At 42.3% G+C, this 22,988-nt stretch overlaps 3 protein-coding genes across 5 annotated transcripts; all 3 read right to left on the bottom strand.

Annotated features, from left to right (window-relative positions):
* Positions 1-242: 242 nt before the first annotated feature.
* RB195_002306 (uncharacterized protein) lies at positions 243-533 on the bottom strand (the record flags this gene model as incomplete). The annotated part of the gene is made up of 1 exon (XM_064199495.1): positions 243-533. The coding sequence occupies one exon, from the start codon at positions 531-533 to the stop codon at positions 243-245; it is 291 nt and encodes a 96-aa protein (XP_064055376.1).
* Positions 243-21,764, bottom strand: RB195_002304 (uncharacterized protein; the record flags this gene model as incomplete). 3 transcript variants are annotated; one of them, XM_064199492.1, is made up of 18 exons in its annotated part: positions 243-666; positions 724-856; positions 911-1,803; positions 3,306-3,488; positions 6,772-6,901; positions 6,957-7,101; positions 7,164-7,339; positions 7,640-7,787; positions 7,842-7,921; positions 8,031-8,153; positions 8,217-8,369; positions 8,420-8,511; positions 8,776-8,864; positions 8,987-9,064; positions 11,117-11,206; positions 11,265-11,429; positions 14,077-14,136; positions 21,738-21,764. In XM_064199492.1, 18 exons carry the CDS (start codon positions 21,762-21,764, stop codon positions 243-245), a joined length of 3,189 nt encoding a protein of 1,062 aa, XP_064055372.1. The 3 variants fall into 3 exon arrangements, with proteins under 3 accessions (XP_064055372.1, XP_064055373.1, XP_064055374.1); XM_064199493.1 differs by lacking the exon at positions 14,077-14,136; XM_064199491.1 differs by lacking the exons at positions 243-666; positions 724-856; positions 911-1,803; positions 21,738-21,764 and adding an exon at positions 14,892-14,972 and having other exon boundaries at positions 3,302-3,488.
* On the bottom strand, positions 873-1,601 carry RB195_002305 (uncharacterized protein; the record flags this gene model as incomplete). Its single annotated transcript, XM_064199494.1, has 1 exon — positions 873-1,601. One exon carries the CDS (start codon positions 1,599-1,601, stop codon positions 873-875), a length of 729 nt encoding a protein of 242 aa, XP_064055375.1.
* Positions 21,765-22,988: the final 1,224 nt, after the last annotated feature.

The raw sequence follows: 22,988 nt of genomic DNA, 5'->3' as shown, positions 1-22,988 counted from the left end.
ACGACGCGTCCACACCTAGATCGATCAGCGCTGACAGTATTGCATTCGCTTCTAAGTCGAAGGCTTTCTCATAGTAAACGAAGGAACAGGAGGCAGGCGGTATTCCCGGCAAACATCTCGACACGGTCTGGATGTGGTCCAAGCAGCTGAACCCCTGACGGAACCCAGTTTGTTTTTGTAGCTGGGCTTCATTCGACTTCCTAGATATGCGCATGGCGTGAGGGTGATCTTAGTAACCTTTCTTATGGGTATGAACGGTTTGCGAGATCTTCCACTGAGATCCTTTCTTTCTGAAGGTAGGACGTCATGTGCGCTGCTGAGATTACATGAAGTGGATGACCATTAGCCCGAAGAAAGTCTGCTGATATAAAATCAGGTCCGGGGGCTGTGCCAGGTTTCATGCTCTTGATAGCGACTCGTACTTCCGAAGGGAGAACCCGTGGTGGAGCTTCGCCAGTGGGGATGATTGGGCTTGACACAGGAGTTGATGAACGGAAAAGGTTCGAGTAGAACCTCTCCATAATGATTTCCATCTCACGACGAGAAGACGTGCGAGTCCCGTCTTCGCTCAGGAAGGCTGCTAGAGGAATATTATATTCGCGGAGATCCCTGCGGCACTTCTTTAGACTCGTTCTTCTTTGTGCTGCTTCCAGAATCTTCTTCTGCCTGTATTTCAAAGGATCCTCCTGCAACGCTTTTCTGCAGCTAGTGTTTGCTACTAACCGCTCAATGTGCGATGCATTCGGATCAAGCCTCAAAGCCCTTTTTCCTTCCAACAATTCCTTGGTGGTCTTCGAAATTCGATCCAAGTTTGTCGTGCGTGGCTTCGAGGCACGCTCAGCACAGGCTCGTAATCCTCCGAGCAGCATCTCCTAGTCCACGTTTGGATCCTTCTCGATGTCCCAGTTACCTTGAGACAAGGAGTCCTCGAGTATGCAGTCGTCGTAGACGACTTCTTTTCTCCTTCGTTGCCGACAGCAGATGTTCTTTTCCATCGTGTGGCTAAGTCGTATTTTCGCACGAAGGAGACGGTGATCAGAACCACTACAAAAGGATGGTACTACTGAGACGTCAAGTAGACACCACCTCCGGTTGGTGAGTATGTGGTCGATCTCCGCACGAGTCGCGCCATTGGGCGATTCCCATATCCACCAACGATAATCGTTCTTCATGAGAAGAGAATTCCCATGAAGGAGGCGGGCGGCGAACAGCAACCCAGCGAGACGATTGCCGTTTTCATTCCGGTCCCTTAGTCCAAATCTTCCAATCCCGTATTCCTCTTCTGTGGCCTTTCCTAGTTTTGCGTTGAATTCTCCGACAACGAATTTGTAGAAGGACTTCTCGTTGCGGACTACCTCCTCCAGCTCCTCGTAAAACGCGTCCAATTCGGAATCATCAGCTGCTGATGTTGGTGAATAGCAGTTGATGATACTGATGGATTTTTGGCGCAGAGGGCGGAGGCGAAGAATGGCCAGACGAGGTGACAGGATCTCGTGAGAATCGACAAGATAGACGACAGATGGGTGCACAACAAAACCAACACCTCCTACATTTTGCGAGGGAACTTTCTCTCCAGTAATAACGAATGAACCGTCATTCATCTGTCGTACGCCGCTCCTTCTACACTTGGTCTCCTGGAGAGCAATCACGTGAAATCTGATACGCTCTGCAGCTCCGAGAAGGGCATGCAGGTCAGCGTCTATGGACACTGTTCTCGCGTTGTAATTACAAAGTCTGAGACAGTCTCCATGGCGAGTTGTGCGTGTGTCGCCTTGGTGCAGAAACGAAGACGTCCTGAGCAGCCTGAGATTTTATCGCTTCTCAGCGGTCGCCATACCGTTCGACGTCTGGGACGGTAGGGTCCAGTGTGCAGAGTGCTGAGGCAGTGAATATGCTAGAGTGGCAAAAAATTTTTTCCCCAAAGTAGCCCTGCCACGGCGAGCTTGGCTTTCATCACAAGTCGTCGCACAACCTACACGGATCAGGAAGCTAATTGCGACATTTAGCTCAGACGGTGGTGAGTCTTAGCAGTGGTTTAGTCTTAGCTAAGCTTCCGATTCCGAGAAGTCGGAATGTCGGATGTGTCGAACTCCTCAGCTTGGAAGACCCTGCCGGAGGACGAACCTCCGCTGTGCATCGTAGTTCGACGCCCAGAGTCACTTCCGCGCCACTGTGAGGCAGTAAACAGTTGTTGAAGCAAATATAAATGTGCTAGTGTTTTTCATTTGAAGACTAACATTTGAAGATTTTTTTTGGCAGATATGGAGAGAAAATGAGCATTGTTATGGTATGGAATATAGGAATGTATCAGTTTGGGGAATTAGGCCAGCATAGCTATAGTCAGAGAAGAACTAGAACGGCCTCGGTGACGACAAAGAGGAAGTGCCAGCGCCAGGAATATTGAAGGAAGAACTTCCACAGAAGTTAATCTTGCTAAAATCAAAAACCAACCGACCCGCTTCTCAACAACCTAATGCACAGTCTTTAGCGCTGCACTCTTCCTTTCCTAATCTTAAGAAGCTCCTCAGGATCTTTTTTGACATAATGTTTCATAAACCTCACAACCAACTCATCATTACCAAGACTGATGAATACAAATTTGATTCACTTTTTTCCCTCTGTCCTGTTCAGTTATGAATGAGGAATTGATATAAAGATCTTCTAAACTTGGACTAGTATAGTACTCCGCCCCAAAATATTGCAGGTTTGCAGCAAATATCGTATCTGATGATTAGCAGATGGAGTAGTATTTATTCAAAAGGTTGTTGAACTTGAACAAAATAGTGTCGAATCAAGTGAAAAGTTTAAGATCAGCAAGCAATCGATGAAATCCTTATAATTACGTCATAACGCTTTTGCTTTTATTCACAATGACGTAGATGATTAGGACTAAGTCCTGACAAACTATTGTACGTACAAATGAAGGTGTAGGAGAAAAATCTTATATTATACATTTGTTTCTAATAAAATTTCTCATTAGGAAGATTTATCTACCAAGAAAAAAAAATGAGGTAGTAATTGCATCAAACAACGGAACACTTAAAATAAATGTCGATGGAACTAAACTAATTCTTCTACTGAGATAGGTTCTTTTTTAGATTTAAAGAAAAATGTTAGAAGCTATTTATAATGCTATTTGTGATGCTTATTTTAAGTGCATTTGATCAAAGATTACTTGTATACATAACCAGGTACAAATGACAGCGTAAGCAAACACGTAATCGTGGACATACGTAGAGTCCAATGTGAAACTATGGAGTTACGAATTTGTTAAGTTGCAAGTCTGTACCGTTTAAAAACCTTACAGTGCTGCTTTAACGCGATTTTTCGTAAATATTTTCTCCCAGAATTCTGTTCGCCTTTGCTGATAATCGTCAGCCATGGCAAGCATCGGTAGCTGGATTCGCAAATGGCGGAATGGTTGCTTGTGGTCGTACCTTTCCCAAAGCTGCTTATTGTCTGTCACAGAGTGTTCACCATTGGGATTCCTGCAAATATGTCACTGAAAAAAGTGTAGTTAACTGTAATTTTTATGCCTCTTAACTGTAGCACAGTTAAGAGGCATAAAACTACTGTTATTCCGATCCGGGAACAGATATACGTAATGACTTCTCGAACGAAACCATTTGCTGCGCCAATCTGCTTTCATGACTCACTTGACTTAATCGGCAAGCTGACGTCATAGCCTGACGCTATCATCCACATCTTCGAGGTGTTCGTACTTGAACTTAGCTCTGCCCAACTTTCTCGATCTTCTACGAGAGCATGCACAGAATAGATTCATTCGACGGTACTCCATATCCTACGAAACATTACGTCTCTACTGAACTCCTATTCACGTCTGGTTTTCTCAGGTCCTCTTTCACCACCTCAGTCCAGAACTTCCATTTTCGACGAGGTGGTCTCCTCCAGCTCAAGCCGGACAAACTCCTCAAAACTCGTTGAACATGGCGATTTGCTAGTCTCCTTAGAATATGACCTAAGAAATGAAGAAGATTTTCTGTAGCCACTTTCGGTGGCGGTGCAAGATGTTGATATCTTCCTCGTGTCGTCCGCCAATACACCACATCGACTTCCGCATAAAGATCATCAGTTTGGCATACCCTAGGCCAGAAGTAGCCAAGCAGTCCTCTAAGCATCTTCCTTTCCGTGCAGGCAAGCCTCTTTATCATCGTAGACGGAGCTGACCAATTCTCCGAGTATATCATGGTGAGCAAATTTCGAATAAGTTGACTTGCAACTTAACTTCGGTGGTGATTGAGGTCGACCAAATACATTTTGTTAAGAAGATAACTCCAAAAATGGCTTTGGCGCATCTATGCTGAAAATCTTTCTCGTAGCTGTAGTTCGTGCTGCTTTTCGCGAATGCAACCACGTCGTCGGCGTGCATGAAGTCGATCGAGGAGACCCTCATAGTGCTAAGACGACGTCGCTAGGACGCTGATTGACTGTTCTTCGCATGATTTCATCGGTAATGAATAGTTGAACAGGAGGAGACCTGACATTGCCCTCCATTCTCTTACTCCAGTTACTACCCCAAACAGTTGTAAATCCTGCTGGTGTTCGGGCTGCAGCAGTTGTTCCATCTCGTCATGCAAACGAACGAACTTTTCTAGTATTCCATCGGCCCTGAGCGCGTTGAGAAGACGATCTTGATGAGGAGAGTCAAAAGCGGCTTCAAGGTCTAAAAAGGCTAATTGCATTGACTTCGAAAACCGCTCCTAGATTTCTCATTTTTCGACGAACACCTTGTCAATTGTGGATGGGCCAGGACGGAAGCTAGCTAGCTCGTTGCGCGTAGTTTTTTTCGCGATGTTTAATTAGTCGATCCAAGATAATCCACTCCAAAACCTTGCACATAACACACAGCAAAGAGATTTCTCGATAATTTCTAGGGCCCGTGACGGATAATGACGTATTTTTGTGGAGGGGAATTATGATAGCGTGTCCCCACAAGTCAACTTCTTTCTCTTTTCTCGGTGACACAACTTCTTTCTCGGACGCTTTTTCTGATTAAAATCACCAGTGCTGCGGGCGACACAAATGTACGTGGATTTTGTTTCTGCAGATGACAAAGCAAACGAGTTCCGCGGCAACTGAAAGAGCGGAGCGATGGGCAATGGAGCGTACGCAGCACTTTGTAAAGGAATCCGCATCGCAAATCTTCTTCCTGGTCCGCGCTCTAACATGAATAGTCACACAACATTGGAATTTCGTTCTGCATTCTTCGTCTTTGAGACCTGCCACGTCAATTTTTGCTTGGAGAGGAACTCCCCAGCTTCTTTTGTGGAACCGTATTTTAAAGCTGAGAAGAACTGGAGGCTGGTCAGAGCCAAACACGACGTCCCAAAACAGCTCAAGATTTTGTATATCTGAGAAATGTTTCTCATCAGAACGTAGTCGAGCTGAAGTTCGAGAGTTCTCATCTTCCGCTTGCGCTGCTCTTCCGGGGTTAAAATGGTTGACCTCTGCCACGTGAATCAACTGCGTCGATGATTCCTCCAAAACGTGGAAGCAATTATGAGGCCCGTCTTTTCACATAAGTCGACCAGAGAGTCTCCGTTATCTGACGTGTGCTACGCTGGATAATACTATTTTCCTAGCACATAGCATTGTTGTGCAAGTGTCATCTTCGCATTTGTGTCGACAATGACCAATTGCTGGTCGGATATTTTAGCCATCAACGCATTGAAATCATCAGAAAGCGTCCTTATTGTTGTCGTCAGTGGCTTCCGTTGGTCCATGTGCACTTACGTTCCAGAGTTTATGTCCTCTGTAATCCCGCAGTCGTGCAAAGGCGTGTCTAGACGACGTTGAGCCAAATTTACTCCACTAGGTTGTTATAGTCGTTCCTCACAGCTATCAGGCAGCCACCTACTTTTCTCTCATCAGCATTACTGCAATACATAGTGTTGTCTCTGATACTGGTGGCCGGTCGATCTCTAATGCGTGTTTCCTGCAGTGCAGCAAACGACACACAGAAATATCGCAGAAGCCTAGACAGGGCGATTTGGCGATGCGCTGGACGACAGCACCTTTTTACTATGCATAGGGATCTTTTGCCATATACCCGTGTAGGTTATATAGCTCGTACGTTTCCAATGCGTACACTCAAACGCCTGATTGCATTTAGTTAAAGCAGCGCCAACACGATCTAGGTAACAATCAGACTTGTATTCGCGGCCCGTTTTGCTTTTGTGTCAAAACCAAACTGTCCTCTTAATCCAGTATTACGCGAGGGCTAATCTTAAAGGCAGCATACCACGAATCTGGGGTGGTACGGATTTCAGGTGGAGTATCCGTATACGGAGTCGTAGATTATGGAGACCGGGGTGGTTCCGTTCATCTCTTCCTGAATCACTGCAAGCAGCCGGCCCCTGAATGCTGTTTTGTACGATGCCTTCTATTGCAGCCTTGTACGCGTAGCGTCCCTTTTTGCCTATCGGGGCAGTCCGAATTGATTTTCGACGAATCGCAGGGCGAAGGCGGTGCAAGGGTGGAGCGTTGCAATAGATGGCGTCGCACAAAACAGCATTCTGGAGGCTGTTTGCAGTGATGCAGGGAGAGATGAGCGGAACTACCCCGACTCCGTAATCTACGACCCCATATACGAATACTCCACCTGAAATCCGCACCACCTCAGATTCGTGGTATGCTGCCTTCAACTTAAGGCGTCTTGAATTCTCTTGGGCGAAATCAACGGAGGTTCACTTCATACTGAGTATAAAGATGCTATGAAGCTTTTGTAGACAACATTGTTGATTTACTCACCCATATTTGGCGAAATTGGTGAAGAAAGTCGTCATGATATCAATCATTTTTAGATCGGCTTCATTTGGTCTGAACTTCGCGAAGACACCTTTACCAAGAACATAGCGGAGCTCTGAGCAATGAGTTGCACCTTAACTGAGTTAAGTTTCATCCATATACGCAAGACATCCCAGGAGAAAGCGCACCTTTAAAAGGTAACATGAACCGGAGAAATCCGAATCCATCGGGATTATAATATTCAAAGCAATAGAAGTAAACGTCATTGCCATTCTCGGCCATTTTTCGTACGTATCGCATCACACCGGCGTTAATCGCATAGTCACCCATCAACTTAACGAAATGATATAGGTGTTTGCTGAATTCGGAGAAGTACACGTCGGCTTGACCCTTACCTCTACCATCCGTTCTGCGACTTTCGATTTGTCTTTAGGGTCTACGTCTTTCATGTAAAAGTCGTAGACTTCCTTTCGAACGCTCTCTTCGTCACTTCCGTAGTCACATTCGCGGATTATACCGTTGCAAAATCGTCGAAAACCTTCCGCCGTCTTTGGATAACCGCCGAGTGCAACTAAAAGTGTGCTGTTTATTGCTCAACTTTGCTAACAATGACTATGAAAGTAAATTTTTGACGCTTATGGCTAAGAAATAACAGCTGCTGCGCAATAGGGGGAAGTATTCTTGAAATATGAAGCCCTATCATGAAACTATTGGAGAATTCGCAGCACACACAAGGTATAGTAGAGACTGAAATTGACCGAACCAAATCGAGGTCACCCGATTGTAGAATTTTTACGCCGGCTGCATTTTAACATTATGGCATGCGAAAAATCTCGCCAGTGCACGTAACTGCTACATAACCAATACCCACCAAAGAATAATCCCTCATTTTCAGTGGTTCCACACATTATCGATTTCTTGGGTCCTACGCGTCTCAGTTCCTCCATTGGACTTGGGAAGAAATCGCCGTCAATGTTTGGAACAAAGTACAGATTCCCTGATTGTGAATGGCGGAAACCCTGAACAAACTCTATCAGATCTTACGGGCACTTTTACGACGATTTTGCACATGCCTTCTTTGGATGTATTCCAACTTCAAGATGTGATGAAGGCTGGGCCTGCATAAAGTGTAAAAGTCCTTCTGTATCACTATCTGAAAACTAGGTTCGTTTAGAGATTTCTATATGACGGCAAAACGACGCAGAGGAAGTGAAAAAAGAAACATAAACAAAGAGATTAGTTGAAAAGGTCCAGCAACGCACCTTCACCCATCCATCCAAGATACCGAGCAAATTCTCGGCATAACTTCGCTTGGGCCTCGCTAGTGCGCATAGCAAAATCACACTCACCACAACCAGCCATTGGGATCACTCTATGGAATAAATCTGAAATGTCCCTTATTGATTATGTTCACAGAATAGGAGCAGTTACAGGGAACATGGACTAACTTCTTGAATGTGGACTGATCGCCAGCAAATCTGCACACGCTCCACCAGCGCTTTGCCCAAACACTGTGACGTTGTCGGGATCACCGCCAAACGCTTCGATGTTGTCGTGGACCCATTGTAGGGCAAGAGTTTGGTCCCAGAGGCCAAGATTCCCTGCGACATAAGACTTAATTAAGTAAGGTATGTGAAGAATGCAGAGTCACCTCGACACACTCCGTCACCGGTAGTGAAGAACCCAAAAGGGCCGAGGCGATAGTTAACGGACACCACTACGACATCTTTCACGCAAAGATTTCTAAAAAGTTGTCTGAACAGAAAGCTAAGACATAGTATCGTGTATCTAAAGAAAATGCTGACGATAGAAACCGCTTATACTCCTGGAATACTTAGTCAAATGTTGAGGAGTTACTATACAGAATAGTCTGAATAGGCATTCCGTTCGACATCAGGTAATCGGGACCAGAACCAGTCTTATCACGGTCGGGTTACACCCGTAGCGATCACGTTCATGTCCGCTGGAGGAGATCTACCTCTTGCTCAAGTACCCCAAGGATCATACCTTGCTATCGATGTATCGCCGTAATTACTACTGGAATGTATAGAGAAGCCACCTCCATGAACCCATACCATCACAGCGAATTTTTTCGACTGAACAAAAACTATGAATTCTCAACTAATCTCCGCAATTAAAAACATTTTTTCGAATCACCTTCTCATCTCCTCCTCCAGAACTCTTGAAATAAAAAAAGTATGTATGGTACTAAGCTCACCGTGTTTTCTCGCCATCGTGGTGTGAACACGTTTAATGTCAAACAGTTCGCTTCGTCCTTTCCAACAATATTTAAGAACTGCAAAGATGAATTTTAGAAAAAAAAAACTGGATCTAAACTGCTCTCGTCTATATTTATTATTGCAGTCTTTTTTTGATGCATGTTTTTGCATTTTTCATATTTGTGTGGCAGGCCAAAGCGACATGAAGGAGGTGTTGTTGGTGTAAGCCGCCACGTTCGAAATGGCGCGGTGGAGGTGGCCGTTGGGATCGTTGTGGGATCATTGCAGACTGCAGCGATGAATGATGCTAGCAAAGGTGCCCCTTCGATTCTCTACGCTGTACCTCCAGTGCAGACGCTTACGCAACTGCACCTAGCTTCATGTCATTTTGACCTAACTACGGCAACTGTATTGTTCATGTTCGGCTCTCCTTGAATCTTGGGACGTTCAATACGTAGCATTTTCTTCGTTTGTTTTAGGTGTAGCCGAGATTGGCATTGATCTTCTTTATTAAGGAGCATGTCCTGACATTTGTATCAGGACCCGAATTCTGCGTTGTTATGCTATAATTTTGGCGCTGTATCATATATCCATTATACAAACATTCGGCATTGTAAAGAGTTATATTTCGACGGTCATCTTATCAAGATGACCGCCCATCAATATCGTCTTCTCCTATCAATATATTCTTCGCCTATCAATAAATTAGTATACTACTACCACTGAACCACCTGTACTCTAACTAACGTTTCGGCGTTATCGCCTTCGTCAGAGTCTGGAAAAATGAAGGCAATCAGTGATTTATTCTCTCAAGGACCTTATCATCTCACGGAAAGGATTCAAACGATAACTAAACTCAGACAGCAACACATCGGCTTGTGCTGACTCCTTTGTTAGATTTGGTATCGCAACAGACCACCACGTACCACAATTACGAGTCACAAGGGTTTTTATAGTAACCTTTCGGCCCACCTCGTAAATCAAAATCCGTACAGATCTTGATATGGCGTTAGTTCGTTTGTGATCGCAATGCACTCATCCCTGCTGCCTATTTTTGGACTTTCGGCTGTGATCCAAAATCCCTCTAGTGTTCTGCGTGCTATGATTTCCGACTCGAACGATAGTATAGTAACTTCCACATCTATTTCGTAGTTTTGACGACTTATTTTGCGGTATGCTCCGAGCGAGCTGGAGAGTTTATATTTTGTGAGTCCACCTAGATACTCTCTGACCCGAATACGCACGTGAGCGTTCTTGAATGTAATCGTCACCGCACAACCTGCTCGTGATACGATAAACCACTCCTGATATCATGCAAACACCCTCTCTGAAACCACGCAGTTGGGAGTTGTGTGGAGTCGGTTATACACACGATTACGTACCCTGAGTTTTGAGGTTCACTGGTTGTATTTCCACAACCCTCATGTCATTCCGTATACACGATTTCCGTGAACAGCTCCGTACCGCTCTACTCATATCATCAGATATGTAAGATAGACAGAACGGAATCTTTTCTATGCCATCCACTACAATGGATCTTCGAGAGGGATGTCGTGTTTTTCGAACACACTTTCCAGTTGGGTACCCATTGGATACTGCTACTTTGTGAGACAAATTTACGGACCATGTCTTTTCCTGAGGGAAGCACTAGCCGATGTGTTGGTGTTTGAGTGTACTTACCGTCTGAGTGCTTTCTGTGGGGTGATAAGGTGTTTGAGAGAACAAATCTGAAAAAAAAATCCGCTTGAAACAATAAACAGGTGGCTTTGATTTTTTCCAAGCTCTGACGGAGGAGATAACGACGAAACGTTAGCTTTTAATAAAGATCAATTCCGATCTTGGCTACAGCTCAAGCAAACCAGGAAAAAGCTACGCAAAGCAACTGTTTCATTGCACAACTGCTTACATAATTGCACAATAAGTCAGATCGTCCTAATCCGGCTGCACTCGCAAATAGAAATTATCGTAAACTACATAGCCTTTGTCAGAATTGTTTTACTGAAGTCGATTACGTGAGACGCGTACGACTCATGAAGATTAGAATTGTGACAAACTGTGGTTTCGTGGAAACACACAACAATCACTGTACCACTTTTGAAATACATTATGGCAAGAAAAAAAAACCGAACCTGTGCGAAATACTCGTCTGTTTGTGGACAGCGTGGTCCAAATTTGACACAATCCATTTCTTCCGTCCAATGTTTGACCGGTTGGGGTTTCTAGATGACAGTTTTTTTACTTGACCGTTGACGACTTCAATGCGAGAAGTCACTTCACCTGGAACCGCAATTTCCCGATGGGTGGCTCTGCGTACGGTATTCCCATGTACATGTCAACAATTCGCCCATCGTTTAGTTGGTATTCTCGCCCACGTACTGGACCCGACCGAGTTCTCACCAATGGTGATCGGATCACCGATGTCGCGACACCCATACGACGACGCTGTAATTGGATATCTACAAGATCACGAAGCGCTCACTACGAAGTCATTCGTGGAGTTAAGAACGGAAGTTCTATGTACAAAGGAAGGCATAAGTGCGATAGTTGCAGGCACAGTATGCACATCTATTACACATCTATTAATTTATATCATCTAGCTCTCCTTTGGCTCAAGTTCGAATTCAACGTAATTTCAACATCACAATTTATTGGTAACCGAGCGCACTCACTCCTATTTCTTCCAATTTTTCCAACTGAACTTTTTCAAGAAGTCATGCGCTTTGCTCGATTATCATGACCGAGAAACACCCCACAACTCAGAAACCCTTCCGGAAATATAGGGTTGGTGCATTATTGTCCGCGGTTCTTCAGTGTACATTTCTAACATGAGAAATTGCCTTTCGCTTCTATTTTTTGAATAAGAAAATTTTTGCTGTATCGTTCGTAAGAATGCGTGTCGAAAATTATATTCACATTCGTCATGTGGTCTACCACTTTGAAGAAGGATGAAAGGCGTCCCAGTCTTTTTCGATCCCAATCCATTTTCGAGCTTTTCGGCGAGGAGACAAATAGTGGAAGACAGGAAGACAACGCCAGAAATGGTTTCCCGCTTCAAATCTGGCGACACTAGTTTGGAGGATAAGCCAAGAAGAGGACAACGAACATAGGATTACGACAATCAGACAATTCCGGCAGTCCTGGAAAAAGCTGAGAGAGTAACGACCCAAATGTTGGCCTGCCAATTGAATGTCGGCTGTTCCACGATCTTCCATCGTCTCAGAAACCTTGGGAAAGGCGTGGGAATTGCCGAGGTGGATCTCTCTGAAAACAACAAGGCCGATCATGTTCGAGTTTTCACGGAGTTGCAGCAGGAACATGAGCAAGCACCATTTCTGGCAAATCTCTTCACTGGAAATGAGTCACGGTTACTCTTCAAAAACATCAAAAGAAAGAATAAGCTTCTTAATTCGGGTAAAACATTAAGATGACCACCAGAAGACATCCGCTGTAAAAAGGTAATCTGTTGCAATGAGACAGAAGTTGAACCATCCATTAGGAGATCATCTCAAATTGTATTTGCTTCTGGTGGAATCACAGTGACGAACGTCAACAGTGACGTTTTCCGGACAAAAACGGCAAGCGACAATATAATCACTTGCGATGTCTACCTAGCTCCGCTTAATCGCATTCATCCTGCAATCCAGACTAAAAGACCACGCAAGAAAAACCGCATCATCTTCCACCAGCATAATGTGTCTCCACATGTTGAACAGCCCATAGCCGATGAAGGCTAGGAACTGCTTTCCTATCCGTCATATCCTCCAAAAGAGGTGCTAACCGATTACTACATCAATCGTTCGTTGGAAAAGTTGCAAGCAAATAAAGTTAATGACCATTTCTATGAATTTGTGGTCAATTTGAAGATTCAAGCGTAGATTGCCTCCAAGAGACTTTTTTTGCACTAGTATGTTTTTTAAACATAAACAAACATAAATAATAATCTTAAAAATTATTCACCAACCTAATACCTTATGACACAATTTTAGCAACAGCTTCACATTTTTCAGGTGAAAATGCACGTTGGGAGGAATTTAGAAATAATCTCACCTCAAGGGAAGAGAGAACAGATAGTTATGGCGTTATTCGAGTTTGAAAGAAGGTAGTGGGAAAGACAAATATTTGGTAAGATGGTAAGAATGAGAGAAACAGAATGATCCTTCGTCTTTTTTTTCGCAGAAGAAATGTAAAGTAAGAAAAATACCGAGCACACGACCGATGAATTTATTGTGAGTATTAATACGCTAGCATGTCATAGCAGTGGATGGGAGAAAACGAAGGAATAACGTCTAAAATATTTGCTGACACATTTCCATATGCATATACATAGTATTCGACGGATAACGCATAACTGGCTGCGTTGTGTGCGTTGCGCAATGATCGCAGCGATGGGTCAGACGGGCATTATTCCGTCTCATCTATGCATAGGCGTCCTTTTGTTCCCTTAATCGTCGTCGTTTGTGATATTATTTGGTTTTTCTCGCTCCCAGCATGAAATTTGAATGCCATGAGAAATTCGAGAGCTAAAGGTAGCTCTCAAAGCTGCTGTGTTCGTTCTTTCTTTTTGAGGAGCGTGGGGGTGAGCAAAAACATCGAAATTCTTTTCAGCAGCAGTGCAGGTTCACTTGTGACAAGGCAGGGAGAAGTCAGTGCTTGCAGACGAAAGAGAAAAGAGAGCGCGTTGTGGCAGACGCGTTGCGGCCACCCAGGTCAAGAATTTTGGCCCCGACTCTGTCAATTACTGAATAAGTTCAGTGGTGAGGAGTATTATTTCGGATACAACTTAGTTTTCACAAAATGTTCTTTACCAGACGACAAAAACTACGGATAAACTAGGATTTGGAATTTTCAGTCAAGCGTTTGGTGTTATTTACTTCGGAGGCTTTTTTTTTGCAGAGGTGTATACAAAAATGATGCTTTCAACAGATCGGAGAATTCTCCCACAGGTCTGAACGGAAACTAACTGTCAAGACTAAAAGAGCTTCAAGGAAATACATATTGATAACTACACCTTTTTTTTAGCTGAAAATTACAATGTGAAGATAAAATGTCAACTAAGAAAAGGCAGAATAATTTTTCATTATGAACTTACTCGTTCAAGTTCTTCCCAGAAAACATTCACCTTTGTGTTAACAAATTCACTTAGTTCAACCTGAAAATCGACGAATTTTTTTCCTACAAAACGTAAGGAGGGATGCAGAACGTTGAAGAGATTTTCTTACTTCAACTCAGATCGTCAAATTTATTTTTAACATTTCTGCCAGAAATAAAGCAGCGTTCGGACGATCCGGAGTTATGGTACCAGGAAGCTACTTTTTCTCCCTTTCTGCCGCCGCTCAACACTGTCTGTGAACAGCAGTGTAGTTTGCAAGATAGGCAGTCCCAATGTTCAATCTTGCTCTTTTCTCCGTTACTGTCATTCCTTTTCATGTACAGCAGGTTCACATCATATACGTTGCACTGTTTTACACACTTTTCGAAACATGAAACTATGTACTGGAAGCAAAAGCATATGAGCTGAGAAAAGAATACGATAACATAATCATGATATAGTCTAGTTACAGTGTAATTTAGAAGAGATCTAGAACAGAGGTGATGTTTATCTTAAGTCATGAATTTAAGCTTGCAGTCAGAAATTATCCGTAACATGAACATGAAGTTTTCATTACTCAACGACTCTATCGTTGCTGGAAACTTTCGCGCGCTCGAAGATCCACCATTTGCATCAATGAGTCCAAAATTAGGTCATAATAATATTATTCTTTCAATTTTAGAACTGAAGACGCCTGGTGGTAATAAGTGACAATAATAGTGAGCGAATTAAGTATACATTAAGTGGTCTCACAAGTTCTTCTCTTTTCTACTACTTTTCCTATATTTTTATATTTTATTCAACTATACAGTTACCACAATAGTTTTACCGATTGATGTGCTAGGTTGTGGATTCTTTTTTGGCTCAGGACTCAGCCTGCTGTGATTTAGAATCATCGTATCACAATTTTCACGTGCTGCAGAATCCAGAACGAGAAAGGAAAGAATGGCGAAAGCACAGAGTTCGATTAGTAGTAGGTTATTTTCTTAGTCGTCGTAACAAAAAGGCGTGGGAACCGCTTTAATTTCTACAAGATACGTCTGAATGCGCTTCTCTGTACACGTTCCGGTCTCTTGAGCACCCTCTTCATTGTTTTCACTTGACTAGGTTGGTGAGGAGACATCGTTAATTTTCGAGCGCTCGTACGTAGATGAGACAAGTCCAGAAAGTGATGTGTTGCAATTGAAGTCATAAAAACGGCGTGGAGAGCTGTTCCTGCCATTTTCAGCAGGAAGGGATGAGCGGAACAACGCTGGGTTTGTACCACCCGAACTCTTCGCTTTCACTGAGGCTTTCGAGTCCAGAAAAATCGTGATACGCTGTCTTCAAGGGGCCGACGACCATGGAAAGAAATTCATTGAACAATCTAATAGATGTTCAAGATTTGATGAACTCTTCAAATCGCATATATTTTCAAATTGGGCGAAGAAAAAAGCGAAAAACTGAAAAATGGTCAAACCATCGGATGTGCTCACAAACCAGTGCAGTGATCGGCGATAAACAAAACGCGTGAAACTGCTGCGACAATGACAAACTTGCAGCCGTTGTAAAATTACCAAAAAACATCTGCCGCACCGATGCACATATGCGAAGACCGTCGCTGTGCAGCCTGTACTGGCGGTTGAAGTTCGCCGTTTTGCAGGTGTTTGAAGAATTACGAGGGAAAAAGATCGGAAGTCAGAGATATGGCTGTAGCAGTTATGGTTTTATGCTCTAGGTATTAGTCTGTGATATGTGATACCTTAAGAGGGCGGGTGTAGTGTAGCAGTTAGAGGTTCCGCTTCCTGCACGATCGATCGGAGGTTCGAATCCGCCCTAGTGCTCACCAAACCTTTCATCCCTCCGGGGTCGATAAATTGGTACCAGACTTGTCTGGGAGGATAAAAACACTGACTTGGCACATCGGCTAGCCACTGCAAAGCATTGTATGTGCCAGTTGCACGTTCGTAAACCTCAAACGATTCTGAATTGAAGTGAACGTGGGGGTGCATCCCAAGCGGATTGATTTACGCCAGAAACTTTATCCTTTTTTATGTGATAGCTTCAATGTCTGCTTTTTAAAACATCTTTCAGTCTTTTTTTCGATTTAAGCATTCAAGATGTCGCTTGAAGCGATTGATAACTTTTTTATATAATCCAGAGATTCTAACGTTAACTGGACAAAATTCAGCCAAATAAGAATGGTAATTTGTCATTGAAATATGCTTTTAAAATTTAAGAAGATCATTAGAGTGTCTAGGAGGTACTGCAACGAATACCAAAACGACTAATACGACACAATACCACTTAAGATGTGAAATACAGGATGGCAGAGGGACAATTGAGACCGGGAATTTTGTGTATGTCGAAAAAAAAGCTGAACATCACGAACGACAAGTCTTTTTCAAATTTGAGCAGAAAGAAAAAAGCGAATAATATAGCATAGAAATAGAAACGCTTCGCGCACATTCAAAAGAAAAATGAAAAGCTTAAAATATTGCCGAAAAGTGGAAATTAGTTCCTAATATAAACTATTTAGTAAGAAGTGAACGTCTCGATAACGTATTTTAAAATTCTCGACTTTAGCAAGAAAAACATTGAAGTCTATTGATGAAACAGTATCATACTCTGGTTATTACTGCTTATTATTAACTAGTAAACAAAAAACATAAGAAAAGTCTCTTACTTCAAAAAGAAAAGTTACACATTTTGAAAGTACATCATAGAGTGTATGAGGACGAGAATGCATAAGAGGAAAATATGTTTCACGGCGCTTTTCAAGAGCAAAAAACAGGACTTTGTCGACATATGACGTGTTGGCAATAAGAGGGCTTCTGTCCATCTCCGCATATTCGATGAACGAAGTGACAATTCAGAGCGAAAGCGTTCGTTAGACTGAATTGATTGTGCAAGCGGAAACCCGGCCGATTATTTTTTGCCGATAAGAATAGACTATGTTTCGTGAGCGAGTGATGACAGTTGGTCTCATGTAACAGTTGACCTGTACACCTCCAAGAAAGAAAGAGCGAAAGGAAAAGTAGGAGAAAGCAGAGACTAGAACTAAGAGAGAATCGAGCAAAGACGTGCTATGCACATCGATTTCGCCTAACAACCGCCAGGAGTCTCATAGGATGAAAAAAGAGGAGAATTCGTCACTATTAGTTTAATAAAGCCAACCTAATTCTCTTTCTTTCCATCCATTGCTATTAGCTTCTAGAGCATTCATCGTTCCCTATTATCGGCTGATTCTTCCCATTTATTGAACAAGACTCTCCCGTCTCTTCAAAATTTACTTTAAAAAAGAGATGTTCTCTGTATTCGGTGTGCATTTTGAACAAAACACCTTTAAAATCTTAAAAGTACTCAACTCGAGAACAAACGTACAAATTAATTGCAAAAATTCATTTATGAGTCAGTAAATCAAAATAATCACTAAATGAAAACGAGGAGAAATTTGCGGACTGTGCTGAAGTCATTTCAAAAATTTTGTGACCCATAACACTTTTCCCTAAAGTTCAAGATATGCAATACTAGCACCGTGTTCCATTTCATTGTGGGAACTCGTTTGAACACACAGATGTAAATTTTTCTTATTTTTCCCTATTTATTTGTTTACTTCTCTCCGCATAAGGGATTTGCAGTATATACATTTGTACACATTTGTACAAATACAACACAATGTACAAATACGTGTGCAAACTTTTCTGTGTGTGCATCTTTCGATTAACTAAAATATTTCCTAAAAGGGAAAGATAGCGAAGGAATTAAAGCTGCACGGATGTACTTTTGTTGGCATCATAATGGAAAAGTTCTTGAGTTCCCCACTGTGCCCAATTTGAAAGTGATTTTCATTATTCTAGATCGCTTGTGTAAACTGCGTTCATAAACATGGAAAAACGCTGCAATCAATCTCACTAATCGCACATTTATAAAGTGAATAATTGGGCCCTATCTGATTTCCACTTCAAGAAATCCGAAAAACAGCTTTATAAAATCAAGAAGAATAAATAAGTTTGCAAGAGTACGGAGAATTTCTTCTCCCGTAAGAAATTAAAGTTTCAATGCGGAGACAGCAGGTCCAAAAACATTTTAGACCAGAAAAATATTCAAGCATTTCTGATTCGGGAAGAAATCAGAGGGAATCACACAGGAATATAGGAAATGTTGTGCTTGAATAGTACTAGCGTGAATTTGAAGCTGCACGCGACGGCTGCGTGAGCCAGGCAAATTGAACCGGTTCGAAATAGATATCTGCCAATAATTATGCAGCTTTGTACAGAGACTAGCCCTACGTGACTGCTCTCCGCATTCTTTTTCTTTTTCGAGTATGTACAGTGAAAAAATGGGGCCACATACAAAGAAAACAATAGACATACGATAAGCATCTTCCATGCGTGCAGGAAGAAGCTGCTCATTTTCCAAGGGAAAAATACGGAGTTGTGTGTGTGTGTGTGTGTGTGTGTGTGTGTGTGTGTGTGTGGTGTGTGGTGTGTGGTGTGTGGTGTGTGGTGTGTGGTGTGTGGTGTGTGTGTGTGTGTGTGTGTGTGTGTGTGTGTGTGTGTGTGTGTGTGTGTGTGTGTGTGTGTGTGTGTGTGTGTGTGTGTGTGTGTGTGTGTGTTGTTTTTTTTTTTTGTGAGAGAGAGAGTGATTCACTTCGAAATTCCTCATAGCAATTGATTGTGCGATATTTTTCGTCTTTTTTGCGAGTTCCGTCTCAGCCTCTTCCTAGCCATACCATTCCACAATATGGTCCTCAAAAGAAGAAAAAAAAAGGAAAAAAGAAGAGTTATGTTTGGCGACCACTTCGCACAGGATATAAAGGATAAAGGACAAACTTTCTGGCGTTAATCCGCTTGGGATGCGCCCCCACGTTCACTTCATTTCAGAGTCGTTTGAGGTTTACGAACGTGTAACTGGCCTATACAGCGACTTGCGGTGGCTAGCCGATGTGTGAAATCGGTGTTTTTGCCCTTCCAGACAAGTCTGGTACCAATTTATCGACCCCGGAGAGATGAAAGGCTTGGTGAGCACTAGGGCGGATTCGAACCTCCGATCGATCGTGCAGGAAGCGGAACCTCTAACCGCTACACTACACCCGGCCTTCTTAGTCCGCACAGAGGTAATAAATATTGAAATATATTCACTTATTTTAAACGAGAAGACAGTGTTTCACTATTATACGAGAACAGGCGCTGGATTGGATATGGACATGGGGTGGATCATATGAAAAAAAGAAGGGTTATGTTCAGCGACCACTCAAATCTTCTTCTCCTTCAATCTTCAAATAAGCCTCAATCTAAGCAGACTTCAACATTTTCCCCAAGCTCGAAGAACGAAACCTCTCAAATTAGATTAATTTGAGAGCTTGTCACATACCACAACGATAACATTGTTTTACTTGTTTGCGTTTCTCAGAAATAGCTCCAAATTTTATGGAGGAACCGGAATGGATTTAAACAAACAATTGAATTCATAGGTAACAACGTGTATACGTCTTTTTTTTTCGCAGAATGATCGCTGAAGCATAGAAAAGGAAGGGAAAAAAGTTGTTTGACCAAATTAATCGGCTGCTATGATTTACTTAATTTGTAATGGCGTGATAAATTAAAGGAAGTGCAGAAAGCACTAGAATTAGTTGAAATTCCTGTCAATTTATCCGTGACGTTCTCTCAGTTTCAAGCAGAATGATTTCTTTTGTAGATCTGAGTGATTTATTGATTTGGTACTACATAGCTACGCTGACATCTGTGCTCTGCTGCCCTAACTGAAATTGTGCTAAAATTCACCTACTTGTTCCTAACTTCTTCTTCAGGTACTGTACGAGTGTTTTTGTTCTTTCCTCAACTAATTGGATCTCAAAACCGGTTTGAAGCGATCCTCAAGGGAAAAATGACAAATCAAGTATAGGTTATAGTTCTTTTAAGCAGAACTGAGGAGATATCTAGTCGCATTTCCCAAAGACCGAAACTATCAAGCGCGACTTGCGGCCATTGTTCACCAAATGCGACCTACGTTCATGCAAGGTTGTGCACGTTGTTTCCGCAGCTTCTGAGATCTGCGCTAGATCCAGATTTCTTGCACGAACTAACTTATTGCGAGCTAATTTTTAAAAACGATTGTGTGACCCGGAGGTGTGTATGCACCCACTGTGTAAATTTAAATTGATTTAAATTCAATGTATTTTCCACAGATTCTAAAATGTTAGCAACTAAGTCTTTTTTAGAACATCTTTCACAATTTGCAGATATTAATCTACACGAGCTTTACACTTTCTGAATATAGCTAGGATAACTAAAGAGGAGCGTAACAGAGGCAATAAACTATCAGCAAATGAACATTCCGACACAATTTTAAACTTGATTTCACGTTCGCCAACCATATCAGAGTGTAACAAACAGATAGTTACGCAGAGTTCTTCAATAATATTTAGCAAATGCTGCCTGTACAGTAAGGATGCTGCAGTCTTTGGGAAGAGATAGAAAACTCGTTATAAACGAAGAGTTGGAGTCTAACTTGAAAAAAGTGAAATGAAGATAACTTTTCTGCCTGGGACTCCTAGAGTGTAGACAGGTGCAGTGCCATCCGCGCATTCCAGGAATACTCACATTTCAGAAATAAGATATATGAAATATTAACAGAGAGCTGAGCTGGTTTGATAACTTGGAAGAAAAAGAAATGGAAAGTTTTAAGCCATGCCTTTAGACAAATCGTAGCCGAAAGTGGTTTGTAGTAGTCAACTAGAAGCAGACGTGAAATAGGTGCAGGAAAAGGGCATCTCCGGGCTTTACTCAGGAAAACTGCTATTAGCAACAATCACTGAAGTTTTACTAATACATTTTCTGTTTATTTTCAGCAGGATATCTTTAAAGTATTTTTGTGAAATTGAGGTTGCCTTCCTGGCATCTAATATTCAGAAGTATTTCACTATCTAGGAAAGGAAAAGATCGTTGCTTCTGATAGTGACACTCTTTGGAATTTGATGTTTCATCAATACCTCTGAGAAACAGAGGGAGAGACGCTATGAATACTTCTCCAAATTTAAAGGTCCATGAAAAGTTTGCCAAGCTAGATCTTTTCAGAGGGCGAATATCTCCAAAAACTTTCGTTGGAGAATTTGTAGTCCATCACTTAATCAATTAATAAAACAATTTAATCATCAAAACTTATAGTAACCTTCAAAAACCATCATCATTTCATTATTTCTAACTTTTGTCTGCACAATTCAATACAAATACGTTCCCTTAAACTATCGCTAGCCTTGAGCAATTTAACTATTATTGTAACTATATCGCAAAATATATGTTATTCACCTATTTACCTTAGAATGTGCCAAATGCAAACTTAAACCCTGGTCATCAAATTACGCTTTTTCGCATTCGTTTAAGGTCTAGCCCATTTTTCTTCTTCTTTATGAGGCACTCTTGGTGACTGCTAGTTCTTTACCATCAATAGTGTTGAGGTGAGCTGATACTCTGCGCAACGGCAATGCGTAGCGGTGACGCTTGCGTACATCAGCCACCGATCTAATTTTACCTCACCTGTCATTCGTTTTTTCCGTGCCAAAGTTTGTGCAGCATTTATGGTCGGTTAGTGCACGTTCTAGTTTCGTCCGAGTTTTTAACACAGCTCTTCCAAGACTGACAAGTACTAAAGTGTGAACAGAGGATAAATGAAACACCTACCAATTTCTGATGCCACTTCATCACCATCGTTGCCGGGGGAACTCACGCGCGTCTTCAAGAATCAAGCTGCAGTCGCCTGACGTAGTGTATCACAGCAGATGATGCACAGTAGCAATTGTGTGCAACCGAAACGAAGAACTACACCACGCGACCGCCCAGCGCTCGGATCCAACAATGAATCGTCCGGTTGTTCTGCTAGCAACCAACCGTTGTTAACAAACACCACCGCTGATAAAACGCAGACACGCTTGCTCGATCTCTCTGTTCCGTTGTGAACACGAATTCACGTGCATTCACTGTCGACGAACTGGACTTAAATCGCTACAAAAAGCGTCGCTCAACCAGTGTTCGAGTTTAAAGCGAGGGTTTTCTTGCCAGCTACATCTATTCCCTCTTGAGTTATGTTCAACGAAATTCCCTTCTCCTCGATTCCTTCCTCTTGATTAACTTGTTCAACAAGCAAGGAAATGAATGCAGACCTCAGCTTAACCGCTGAACTTTACTTTGCGAAAATCAGAAAAGCAACAACCAACATGGCGCCGTCTCCTCAATTTACGTTTTTCAAGTCCGCAATTGCACATTAAAATGACGGAAGATCAGCGGTTGCACTGTTATACATATTTTTAAAGCGCACAAAGCCGTTTGAATAGGGTGTGACTGCCGGAATGCAAGCTCTTTCTCAGCTCAACCCTGAAACTCCTCTTTTCTCTGTACAGCTCTTATCGAAGATGCATCGCGCTCATTCGAACATATTTGGTTTCGAATATGTATGCTTGTAAGCTATCTAATGCTTTTTGTTCTGATTTACCCGCAGATTTCTAAGAACATTTCAAGGATGTTCCTGACTGAATTTTTAAGATAAACCAGTTTGAAGATGTTATATCAGACCTAGAAAAAGCAAAAAAAAACAGCTTGTTTTTTCACCTCTAAAATGTCGTCACCGCACGAATGAAAGTTGTATCCAAGGTTAGTAGAGGCACCAAAGAAGGAGCGTAGTGTCGTTCGTGCCACATTTGATCCGGAAACTCCGATCCGAGAGCAACTTTTCGGGGAAAAAATCGTTGGAAAAATTGAGAAGAAGAGGGCATGCCTAGAAGTGAGAAAAACATCCTACCAAAATAGAAAAAAATGTTCAGGAAGTCCGTAAATCTTCCTAAACATGATCATGCATTCCTTTTAGCTATTTTTTCTATGCTCAAGAAAAAAATCCCTGTAGCCTTGATCTTCCATTAATGCTACAACTCCCTAGGT

Source organism: Necator americanus, chromosome IV (genome assembly GCF_031761385.1).
Source record: "Necator americanus strain Aroian chromosome IV, whole genome shotgun sequence".
In the NCBI taxonomy this organism is placed as follows: domain Eukaryota; kingdom Metazoa; phylum Nematoda; class Chromadorea; order Rhabditida; family Ancylostomatidae; genus Necator; species Necator americanus.
Note: the sequence above shows the minus strand (reverse complement) of the source record. Positions and strands in the feature narration are given on the sequence as shown.